At 51.8% G+C, this 12,376-nt stretch overlaps 1 protein-coding gene across 3 annotated transcripts in view; it reads left to right on the forward strand.

Moving 5' to 3' along the window:
* DOCK1 (dedicator of cytokinesis 1) overlaps positions 1-12,376 on the forward strand; it is a 326,782-nt gene that overhangs the window by 219,243 nt on the left and 95,163 nt on the right. For all 3 annotated transcript variants that reach the window (XM_036222878.1, XM_036222880.1, XM_036222881.1), the window contains one exon: positions 9,183-9,284. In XM_036222878.1, coding sequence (XP_036078771.1) covers positions 9,183-9,284 — 102 coding nt within the window. The remainder of the gene's footprint in view (positions 1-9,182; positions 9,285-12,376) is intronic.

Here is a 12,376-nt window from a genome sequence, read left to right on the forward strand (position 1 = left end):
GTTTCTTTGGCTGTATCACGTTATTTGCTTTTCCATATAAAGTTTAGAATAGGATTGTTCATCTCTACAATAAACACCTGCTGGCATTTTGTAACTGTTTGTTGATTGGCATCTTAACTATATTGATTCTTCTAAACCATAAACACGATGTATTTCTACATTTTTTTTTTTTAGGTCTTCTTTGTTTCTGTCAGGAATGTATTGTAGCTTTAGATTCCAGATTGTGCAACTTCGAAGTGTTCTTCAGCGTGTGTTTTGTATTTTACTAATCACATAGTCTTCATCATCGCACCACCGTTATAGCCAGCGGTCATTCGCTGTGCTGTTACCCTACGTGCACAGCTAATTTAAAGCTTTCAAGAATTCCCCATTTTGCAGGTGTGGAGACTGAGGCTCAGAGAGGTTGAACAGCCCGTTCTCCTTTATACAGTATTCTTGATCTTGGCTTGAGTGATTAGTCCTATCTATCTGCCTCTTGAGCCTTTACTCTTGATTTCTAAACTAATCTTCTATCACATACCTGTGTAACTGTTATCATAAAAGGAAAAGTATTGTAAAATGATGAAGGGGGGGTGAGTGGTATTTAGACCCACATTTGGGGGAGCAGGATGCTTTTTCTCTTCCTTCTTCCGCTGTGGAGTATTTTGTCAAGGTCAGAATAGTGTCTACAGCAAATGGTCCAGATAAATGGACTAGTCCTGCATCTGAGAAGAATGCAGACGTGGAGCTTTGTATGCACAGGTCGTCCCGTTTTAGCGCCTCGAGCATTTTCCGGAGTGTTCCGAGGTGCGCATCGCTTAAAGCTGTCCACTCCCCCTCCCCACGCGTATTTTAAAATACATACATTTTCACTCGTGTTCCTGTCACTGCGCCCAGCAGCAGTTCCTATGACTGAAAAAGAAACGCTCCTTAGAATCCCCTTGTCGGTCTCTGATAACCCAATTTTATGGTGTTTGTGACGTTTTGTCTTAATTGTCACGTGCCACCAGGGTGGAGATGGAGAAATGGCTTTCTCGCAGCTTTTTATTTAAACAGACGTTTAGGTGCAGCGATGTTGGCAAGGTGTGACGGCCAAGGCCTGTCGCCCGGTCAGGCTCACCGCTTAGGGGCGCTTGGCACGCGGGCGCCACCCCCGCCCTCCCCCCGCGGCTACGTGTGTTTCTCGCGTGGAGCTTTGCCGGGACGGAAGTCCGCCGCCACCATCATGACTCATCCGCCCTGGCGTTGCGCGATGCAGGCTCAGGACATCAGGCCCCCTGCGGACGTCAGCGGCGATGTCCTCGCGCAGGCTGCGCCCCGCGCGAACCTGCCCCCCGCCTTTCCTGAGCGGTCAGATCAGTCGTCTTGTCAAAGGCCCCGCATTCTGATCTTGTCAGTTCGTCTCCTCACGGTTAAGCGTGTTTGGCACAAAATACTACTCAACCGATGATATATCTGTAAGAACCTGGGAGCTGGCACTTTGAGGTTCCGCAAGCCTCTGCCTCCCCGGCGACCTTCGACCTACAGCCGGAGTCGGAGCGGGCGATGCACGGACTCGCCCATCTGCGCCGCGTGGCCCTCCGTCAGGGGAAGCCCCTCCGTCCCCTCGCCCTCCCCCACCCCGTGTGCCTGTCAGTACGGATCCGCGGATTTTTTGTTTCAGTTCCGCGTGTTACATTCCACCGCTCTCGTTGTTCGTTTCGATACGCGGATTGTCCCGGCGGCCCCACACGTGGCCGGGGGGCCCTCAGGCATCCTCTCGTGTCCTTCCGACTTGGTGCCGTTGGCCTGGGAGTGATCCGTGTCCCAGACTCCCTGGGCTTGCTGCCGGGAGGGGCTGGTTTAGTCACCTGCCTGACCTACCTCCAGGAGCTCCATGCATCCGACGCAGTGCCCACCGGCTGGAAATGTGTCGGGTATCGTACTCGTCAAAACCGTGCACCGTTTCGAGTCTTCTCATCGCTTTGGCCGTATCCCCTCAGCTTATTCTAGTGCGTTCCAAGTGGCCCCGTTTCCTCAGAGTCTCCGGGGCCTTTGGTTTCCTCGGGGCTGTCGGGAGGTGCAGACGGGATGGGCGCGGGGCATCAGTGGGGCGTGCTTCGTGCGCGCTAGATTTTCCCTTGCACACCTGCCAGACAGGTGCATCGCTCTGCAGAGTTTCTCTTGGGCACCCCCAGATCGAGTGACCCTACCGAAGACGTGGAGGTAAACACCAAGGCAGTTGGCACCACAAGCAGTTCGCTGCCTTATGAGTCAAAAGCAGACAAGCTACGGGTGATGCTTCGTGATGGGCACCGGTCGAGCACATCATATACGCTCACGGCAGATGCATATGTCTATGTGTAAATAAACATTTCCTAAGAAACAATATCTCGTAATTGAGGTTATCCCTGTTTCTATTATACAGTAATCTCATATTTCAAAATATCTTCTTTATGATTCATTAATTTTTTTTAACACACGGTGTGTGACGTAGCTTCCTCCTTACCAACTCATTCAACCAATATAAATAATATTGAGGACAGGAGCCTTTTATGATTCACGAGGAGGAATTTCATTTTATTCAATAAAGAGTTTCATTAGTCTGTAACGATGATGGTGATAATGTCTTTTATGGACAGAAGTCAATTTAAATCAAAAGTATGTAGGCATATTGATTCTTCCTTCAATGATAAAATTTTATCAAGACTAAATCATTCAGTTCTGTTACAGTATATTTAAAAGTGTTTAAATGTTTAGGTACAAAAATGTTGAAAAATGCAACAGTTAAGGCCTGTAGACCATGGAAGAAGACTGAAAATTCTAAACTCCCTAAGGCTCTAATGTTATCTGATTTACTGAGTTGAGAATAAAATAAATATAAAATTGTTTGCTTTACTCTGGCTTGTGTTAGCAACAAGTGAATTATATTAAGAAGTTTCATATAAAGTACATATTCCTCATTATCCCATAAAGTAGAATTGTGTATATAAAATTTGATTGTATTTTATTTTTATCCTCATAACAAATGTGAATACGTGTATAATTTATTACACTGATTAAGTAGCAAGTAATTGTTATAGATAACATAAGATCCAGATGTGCCCTTTAGGCATATTTGGCCTGTAAATGTCTTCATACAATTGCTGCCACTGTAAAAATTGAAATTGATTTTGTTCTTAAAATTAGATTTCTTTCCCCATAGTATCTGCAACGTTATAAAATACCAGTATTCTATGAATTCAGCCAAGCACTCAATTTAAATTTTAGGTTTAATTTTGTTGCCGGTTCTTGAAAATGGCTAATAGATAACATTAGTGTGGTTGATCAACCATGCTGATTTTAATTTCATCTCGTTTATTTTTACAAACCATCTTCATTTTATTGTCCTTTATAAAATAAGGAATCACAATATTTTGGAAACTAAATGAGTAAAAATTAACCCCATATTGCATAAAGGCATAATGGGACTGTATTTTTCTTTAAAAAACAACAACAACGAAAAAACAAAACCAAGCACAATTGTGAGTTTTACTATGAACTATTTTTCTGGGAAAACGCATAGTGAGTTCAGACAGCGTGAATGAATATTCATTTTTCCAAGAACCTCACTTGTAACCATGGAACCCGATTCCGTCCTTCTATTGTATCTGATGCGCTTGATCAGTGATTGAATTAACCCCAGAAGAAACATGTTTGCCAAGTACGGCAGTGGAACCCCCAAACGGGCCACCGCTGGCTTTCCCTCTCGAAAGCAGAAAGCCTCGTGCGCTCTCGGGCTTCCGTCCTGTCTGCACCAGGGACCTCCCCGCACGCGGGGCCACCCCAAGTCTCAGCGGCCTCGTCCGTGGCAGGCCCGACCTTCCGTTACGCGCCCTGGCCCTGTGCCTGGGCTATCACCGTGCTGCTGCTTTGGCTTGAATGCCCCCCAAAATGAAAGCCGTTCAGAGTTCACCGAGTCATCCATCTTCCCACCTCGACAACAGTTCTCGCCTGGTGTCATTTAGCAATATATATTGAAAATGTCACCGGAGGATTACTCCTTCTTTACTTCTAATGATGGTTATGAGGTCGGTTTGTTTTCATCAATATACTTGACGTTTACCCATATAAATGACAATCCTCTCCGTGGCGAAAACCTGTTTAAAATCTTTAAATAAATCCCCACTGGCGGCGTGGAGCTCATCCCCGAATCAAGGAGCAGCTTTATTTTACTCAGACCCAGTGCCCGCCCCCTAGACCGGGGTCCCAAACCCCTCGGCCGGTAGAGCGCTTGGAAGAGGGTGAAAGTTTCTGCCCCGTGGCCGGAGAGAGGACATGGGTGCCTCTTAAAGTGTCAGCTCAGGTCACAGGAGAAGCCTCCTCTGGGTGATGCGCTACCCGGAACGATTTCACGCCTGACATTCCAGTCACATGGCTCAGCCTGCCTTCGTTATGTGAATGGGGCTCACTGTCACAGCCCCCCTCTTCCCCCCCCCCCGGGACTCCGGATTAAGTTCCGTGGGATTTTTCCTTCTAATTCATTTTTCCTTCTAATTCTGGCTCTTAGGCCTTCGGCTGGGGAGAGCTGCCATGCACTGTTCAACAGGAGAAGGGCTCACCCTACATTCTCGTTCCCCAAAATCTGTCCCGCCCTTAACGCTTAGTCTCTGTGTCCCACGGTGACATCTCCGGTTCGCGTGCCTGCTGCAGAATGCACCCCGCCTCACCCTGGAGCTCCATCCTGCGGATCCTCAGTTCCTCCCGACCTCGGTTCTGCCCGTTCTGTCTTACCTGTCCTCCATCCTTCGTGGTCTCCGCTCTACCTGTTCATCTGCCTGGTGCATGGGGGACCCACACAGATCTCAGGCCGGGACATGAAGGGTGGCTCTAGGCGGGCCCAGAGGCCAGCCCAGGCCAGGGCTCACACACAGTGGTCACCAGGTGCCCCCAGACCGCGGAGCCCCGTGAATGGTATCTTTGGGGATAAGGGAGTAGGGAGCGAGGGCCTCAGAAGCAGGGAGGGTTGGTCTCTGCTTCCAGGTGAGGTTCTTCCCCCTCAGGACCTTTTAAGATGTTAACATACTTCCGCTTCGGGAAAGTAACCTGGGCCCCTCTCCCACCTCTGATGACTGTCTGTCCGGTGTCCTTTCTTCTGGTTGTTTCTTCTTTTTATTTATTTTTTCCTGTGCTCTATTCTTTATATTGACAAAATACGTGTATGTAATTATCCTGTTTTGTTCTTCCGGCATCGTCTCGCCTTGTTTAAACATTTCATATCCACGCGGTTGATGTTCAGCGTTTTAATGGTCACGTGACAGTTCCTTATAACCCTGTGGAATGGTTGCCCGGTTTAGCAAATACGAACATAGGACACTCAGTTCCATTTGAACTTCAGATAAACAACGCACACAGTTTTACATGTGGATGTGTCCCATGTATTTCCAGCGTGATATTTGGGACATACTTATCTTTCCTGTTTACCCAAGGTTCACACCACATCGACGTCCAGCATATCGTCCTGCAGTCTTACAAAACGCCCTGTTTCTTTCGCAGTTTCTTGCTGTCGAACTTGGGCGTTTTCAGGGTGCAGTGGACGGCGCTGGGTGCGATGTTCCCTGTTCTGAATGACTTCCTTAAGTGGGTTGTTGGAATTACCAAGGGGATGAGTATTTCTCCCCAAGACTTTTCAAACCTATTGCTAAATGACTTTTTAAAAAGGTTACAGCAATTTACGCTCCCACCAGCGGCGTGTAAGGGTTCTCATCCCCGGCCCCCTTGCTAACATTATCAGCACTTAAATACTTCTTTGCTATTTTGGCAAGCAAATAATGATATATCATTTTCATCTTTGATTACTAATGATGTTCACATTTTTTGTTTATTAAGCATTCTATGTCCTGAATTTTAAATTTCCTGCAACTGCAGCCTGCCTCCGCTGTCCCTATTTTGCATTGCTTTGAAGTCGTAAGGAATATGACTTATTTTTATTTATTTACTCATTTTTACTCAGCTGCTGGGGCTGGAACTTGGTCCCCAGGCTCGGATTCCGGGAGGAGTTCTGTGCAGCCACCTCCGACCCAGCCACCGATCTCCCTATCATTTCAAACAAACGCTTTTGTAGGACTTCTAAATGCATTTCAAATAAATCATTTGAAAAGCATAGAATGGTAATTTTCCTTCTGACTCTGCAGAATAAAAATTTTATTTTCAGTTATCCCTTTTTCTGTTTCTAGCGTCAAACTGGTTTCAGATAACAGCTTTCACAAAGACCCGCGCTGCCTGCCCCAGAAGCTCCCCCGCCCTCTGCGCCGGGCTCCCGGGCCTCGTGTGAGCGGCGAGGCTGCACGGCGCCACCATCGCATCCTCCGTCCTCCGAAAATGCCGGCTCGCCAGGGACGGAACTCCGTTCCACAGGAAACGGGGTCCATTTCCGTGGATTCTGACAGGCTTGCTGCCTCTTTCCTAGTGAGGTCCAAAGCGTCAGCTTAGAAAAAAGCTGAACCTGGAAAATTTGCTTCCTCCGAGGAAGGGAAGAGTGAACAGTGCACGTTACTCCCGGGCCGGTCCCTTGGGCTCAGCGATGAGCACACGTGCCCCGCCGGGCCTTCGGGCCCCACTCGCGGGGATGGCCTGCCTCCGTCCCTGCCTCGGGCCTGCTCCAGGCGGCCCCCATTCTTGCTGAGAGGCCACTTAGGTGCCTTCTCCGTGGCCTTTTCATCCGAAGAGAAGGCTTCCTGGCCGGCCACATCGCTCTTCCCGGGACCCGCTGTATGAAATCGCCCCGTCGTCCGTCGGTTTCCATTGTCTGCTCCACGTCGCTCCCCCCAGCCTTCGCCCTGCCCGCGTTTTGCGCGTTCCTGGCAGCCCGCCCCCTGCGTCGAGTCCACGTCCCCGTCAGAGGGCCTGGCCAGGCTCCTGACGCCCTGACTTTTCTCGCGAACCTCGCTCTGTGCTCTGCCCTCGGCACGCTCAAGACTGCTCTGGGGTCTCGCCTTTCTACTCTGAGCTTGATGTTTCGAGTTGAGCGCATCGCTGGGTTGCTGGCTTTGCGATTTAGGCGATTCTAATCGTACGTCGCTGTTGTTTAAACTCTCAGGACTGTCTGAGAATTTACGTGAGCCTCTGCTGGCTGCGCCTTGGCCCATGCAGGCCTCGCTGGCCATCAGCAGGGGCCTCAGATTTCTCAGAAAAAAAGAAAAGAATTAAAATGCGTGTCTGGATAAGAGGGGACACAAATGAGCTTAGCTACCGAGCGCCGCCTCGTGGCCAGCAGTGCTGGGTTCACACCCGTTTTGCGGTGTGTTCGTTCGGGTGGGAACACGTCTCAGCTCAGGGCCATTGCCGACGAAAGGGTCTCGGGAGAGGATCAGCAGTGTGATTGAACTGCGACCGCGGTTCTAATGGCCTCAGCACAGCCCTCGACGCCCTGAAATCGATCAGCACGAAACAGGATGCAGACCGTGACCCCAAAGATGGTGCCTCGTAGTGTACGGAAGGCGCAGAGGTGGCTTCTCTGGAAATCGACGGGAGGCCAAGTGTTTACTGTTTCAAAAGTTCACGTTCATGAATAGACATTTTGCTCTTTCGCAAATCATCTCTCCACTGGAAAACAAGCATTATTGAGCTCTTTCTTCGAACACCAACTCGGAATCTAAATCTCAGTAATTATCATCGTTCACAAATAATTTACATTTCTGGGCAAATGGAAAGATACCATATCATCATCATTGTATCTGTTCAGTTTACGTAAGGCATCCTCTGAGGACGCGTTTGGAAGCATGTGCGTCCCGCAGATAGAACAAGAATGAGAACAATACTGGGCCTCAGCATCTCACCGTGGAGCGCGCATTTCAGATTAATGCTGAAGACAGTTTAGGCATTTAAATATATTGCTTGCAAAAGTAGAGTTCGTTTGAACGCAACTTGGGAACTTGTTTAACAGGGCGAAACTGGGAACGCGTCTGAAAGTTGGTCTCATCTTATAATTTTATCAGACTTGCACTAATTTAATGGGAGAAAATACATGTTCTATGTTTATTAAAATGTCATTAATTTAGTGAAAAATATTTAAGAGCAAGGAAAGCTTTTAAGATATTGACAGCCACGAACCCCGCAGGTGAAACACTGTCATCTGCGGCAGCTGGACCACTTAGCTGCCTGCCCACTCACCACACGCCTTTGTGTGCACACACAGACCACACGCACAGACACGCACCCACATGCATAGAGACGCAGACTCACACGCAGTCACACGGGTAGACCCACACACAGACACACACACACACACAGACCCACACGCAGACACACAGAGGCACAGACCTGCACACACAGACTCGCACACACAGACCACACACGCACACGCACACATAGACACGCAGACTCACGCAGTCACACGGGTAGACCCACACACAGACACACATACGCACAGACACACACGCAGACACACAGAGGCACAGACCTGCACACACAGACTCGCACATGCAGACACACACGCACACGCCTGCACACACACACAGACCCACACACGCACATGCCCACACATGCCCGCACACGCAGACACGCGCATGCTGGCCGCCTCCATCTGCTGACTGCTCTGGCCCCTGCTTGCTTTCGCCTGCCGGTTCCTTTTCCTCGTCCTCTCCCCCCCCCCCGGCTCTGTCTGCCGTGAGAAACCCCCATCGCTCCCTCTTTACATGCTGATGAGCCCGCGTTCCTCCACATCCTTCTCGCGGAGGAGAATTGGCCCATAATTCACTGTGGAGTCGGTGCTGATTGCCTCCAAATTGGCCAAGGGGGACACGGGCCGAGTTTTGAGAAATAAAGGCCTGTTCGCCGAGGCCCCGGGGGGTGGCAGCTCACGCATTTTGCCCAGTAATAAGGGCACCAGCCTTCCAGACAGCACAGACGTCGTGGTGTGATTTCAATCCCGTCTGTAATTTTTGCCTATTTCATGCAAAAATATTTAAAGCTTGTGTTTCCAGCCCGTGTAACCATGTGTCAGGAAGCATTCATGTTAGGCAGTTGGAGGGAAGGAAATACAGAAAACAGAAGAAAAGGTCGCGAGGTTGGAGGCGACTGGTCGTCTTATTCTGCTCAGCCAGGGGTGGCAGAGCTGGGGGGCCCCTGCCCCCGCGCCGTGGCTTCTCCCTGACGAGTTTCCATCGCAGGCCCCTGGTTGACACCTGCTTTTCCGGGAGCCTTCGTCCCTGCCGATCTGATTGCATCTTTTGATTCATTCACAGGGCAACTTTGTGGCTTGCATGACCGCCATTCTGCGACAAATGGAAGATTGTCATTATGCCCATCTGATCAAGACTTTTGGGAAAATGAGGACCGATGTCGTGGTGAGTTTAACCTTGACCCTTTCACATACCTGTGTTTCAGGGCCAGACTTTCAGAGCAGATGCCAATGTGAACGTTTTCATTGTAAACATGATTTTGCGTGCAGAATTGCCTCCAGGTGATTTGCAAAGCCACGTGGGAGGCCTCACTGAGGGCAGACGACAGGGCCCTGATGCGCACACGCGCCCCAGGGCGCGAACCCAGAGGGCGCCCTTTGCTGCGCTGGGCCCGGCTTCCCCTCCTGTGCGTCAGGCGCGCTGAACGTTCAGGGCTTCCCGGAGGAGTCGCCCGCAAACTCCCGTTCACGTACTGGTCGACTTTCAATGGCAGGAGCCTGAGGGCATTTGGGGCCTTAAGTTGTGCTTCGTTATTAGTTAGCTCTGACTACGGGAGTTCATCGGCATCCTCCAGACAAGCCTCTGGAGGTCCTCAGTGACAGTGTGGTGGGCTCACGCGGCCCACTCGTAGCAGAGGGCGTTAGTGTCCAGATGCCGACTCTGTCACGGCCCGACGCCCTCCTTGCTGGCAGAGTTTCTGATTAGACGTCGACCTGAGGTCTGGTGTCTGGTGACACAGGCTCCGTTTCCGAGGTCCTTAGATCCACGCAGAATGGAGAAAAGGCAGGCGATGCGGGGCGTCCCTCCAGCTCACCCAGGCCGTCTGTGCGGCGAAGGGAAGGTCCTTGTAACGTGGCCAGACCGGACCGGGTCCGGTGGCCAACAGTTTTGCAGACCGACCCCCGCTCTGGAATTGTAGACTGCCGCCTCCTAACGTCTCCCGAGCTGTTTCTCCGTCCCTCGGTCTGCCCTGCGAACCGGAAACTCTGTCTCAAGTCCATCCTTTCACCAGAGAGCTTCAGCGCCGGCGTGGCGTGGTCCCCGCTGTGTCTGTTGGGCGGCTGGGGACTCCACGCTGACCCCCGCGGATGCCGGCGGCGAGTTTTCTCGCCCGGGTTAAAGGGGGCGACAGCCGACCGCGCCGGCGTGAAGCCGCGTGCCCCTTCGCGGTCGTCATGCCATCCCTGAGCGGCGCTTTGGCCGCCACAGGAAGCTGACAGTGATTCCACCCCCTCCATCTGAGGAGTTCGGCATCTGTTGTGTGTCCTTGTGTAAAACAGATGTTTCTTTGGCATAAGGGAATAGTGATTTCCTGCCTGTAAGAGTGAAGGCGCTTTGTCTTTAAGAACATTGAGGAACCACTGAGGTCACGGGTCAAGTGGGAGACTGGGGAGTTGTGGGTGCCGTGATCGGCTGTGCCATTTGAAAAGATCACTCTGAGTGGTGTGTGGGACCAAGAGAGACACGAGTGGACATAGGCGGGCGGGCGAGGGTCCCCCTCGGGCAGATCAGGTGAGAGAAGATGACCGCCATTCAGGCGGCTGGGGGAGGCGTGGGCAGAAGCAGGCGGCTTTTTGACCAGGTTTGCCCCATGGAACACACCGGTCGCTATCATGAGAGCCGCCCACGTCGTGGGACGTCTGGTCAGTAATCAAACTAAGAGACGCAACAGGAATGGATGGGCATTAAAAGATGAAATTTTCACAAAATATCCTGTGAGTCCTCCATCTCCCCTCGTTGCCTTGGAAATGCCAGCGTCACGGTCTGTTCTAGAACATGAGCCGTTCTAGGCCAGCGCGACGGTGGGGCCACCGCCGGGCTCAGGAGTTCTGCAGACGACAAGGAAGCCTTGCACAACCTCGTCTCCCACAACATGCAGCGTTTCGTTTGATCAGCAAAGTACCAAAATTTAGCAGCTGAGCCATACTAATGAAGCATGGGGCTGTGCTTCCTAGAAAGAAAAAAAAAAGGCAGTTGGGGAAATATGCTTCTCTTCCAGAATAATAAAAACCAGACCCTAGATCTCAATTATTAGGCTTTGAGGAGTGATCAGCAAGAAAGCGAGCAACTTCATGCAGATAGAGGTGTGGCTAAATTACCGCACTCCGCCGGCAAAACGCACAACCTGGTCGTTAAAACGTGAAACTCTTCACGAAGTGGGGAAACTTAAGTAGTGAAATATGAATTTCCGTAAACTAGGGGGAGAAGCCGTCCCTTGTGTCAGGCGGGCGCCCAGGACATGGCTGCTGTCAAGGCCTGGTGGCCGGAGCCTGTGGCAGCCGAGTTCGGGGGACGCGGGGCCGAGTTCGGGGGACATGGAGCTAAAGAGTTTGGGGGACGCGGGGCCGAGTTCGGGGAACACAGGGCTGAAGAGTTTGGGGGATGTGGGGCCGAGTTCAGGGGACGCGGGGCTGAGTTTCCTCTTGGGCGTGCCCAGGTCCCCGAGCCCGCATTCGTGGGCGAGGGTCTGACGTCGTGGTCAAGGCTGCAGAGGGCGTCTCTGAGCTCGGACCCTCAGCTTGCGGCCGCGGTCCGATCCGGCGTGCGCCTCCCTGCAGGAAGCGCCCACTTAGGACTGTGGCCTGCTGGGGCCGGCGCTTTTCGGGGTAACCAGTCCTTACCCCAGGTTAGCTCACATCAGCTGCCAGGCTGCCAGAGTCCCGAAACCCTGGGGATTCTGGCAGGCAAGGGATGGAGCCGCGAGGAAGCGGACGCCCCTTGGCGAGGCCAGGCTGGGTCCCGTCCGCGCGGAAGCTGGTGGGGCCGCAGGGTGACCGCGAAGGGCGGGGCCCCCGCCGGGCAGCGTAGGCGTAAGCGAGGCGCTGGCACCCCGCCCCTGTCCAGCGGTCCCCCCCCCCCCACCCCGAGCCCCTGTGCGAGGTGGTCCAGCGTGCGTTCCCCTTGGAGCCCTTTGTCTGCTGAATCACAGAAGGAAAAGGAGTGGATGGGAAAATCCCGTATTCACCCGGACGGGCCCTGTTCGTGGCGAAAAATGGGTTCAGGGTAAATTTAAGAAATAGCATCAGCAATAAATACCAGTAATCACCTGACTTACGCTCCTCACATGTGAGCGCGTACTTGCGACCTCTGGGGACCTGAGTCCTTGTGACTGCTAGACAGACTTGCCGGGGACTCGTTCCGAGCAGATCCTGGGGAGCGAAGTCACACGCAGCCCTGAAGCAGGGCCTGTTCCCTGTCGGGGTGTTGTCAGTCAGCCACCTGGAATCTGATTACCCCAGGGTGGGGCTGAGCGTCAC

The sequence above is a fragment of the Rousettus aegyptiacus genome, unplaced genomic scaffold, assembly GCF_014176215.1.
Source record: "Rousettus aegyptiacus isolate mRouAeg1 unplaced genomic scaffold, mRouAeg1.p scaffold_m13_p_6, whole genome shotgun sequence".
Lineage (NCBI taxonomy): Eukaryota > Metazoa > Chordata > Mammalia > Chiroptera > Pteropodidae > Rousettus > Rousettus aegyptiacus.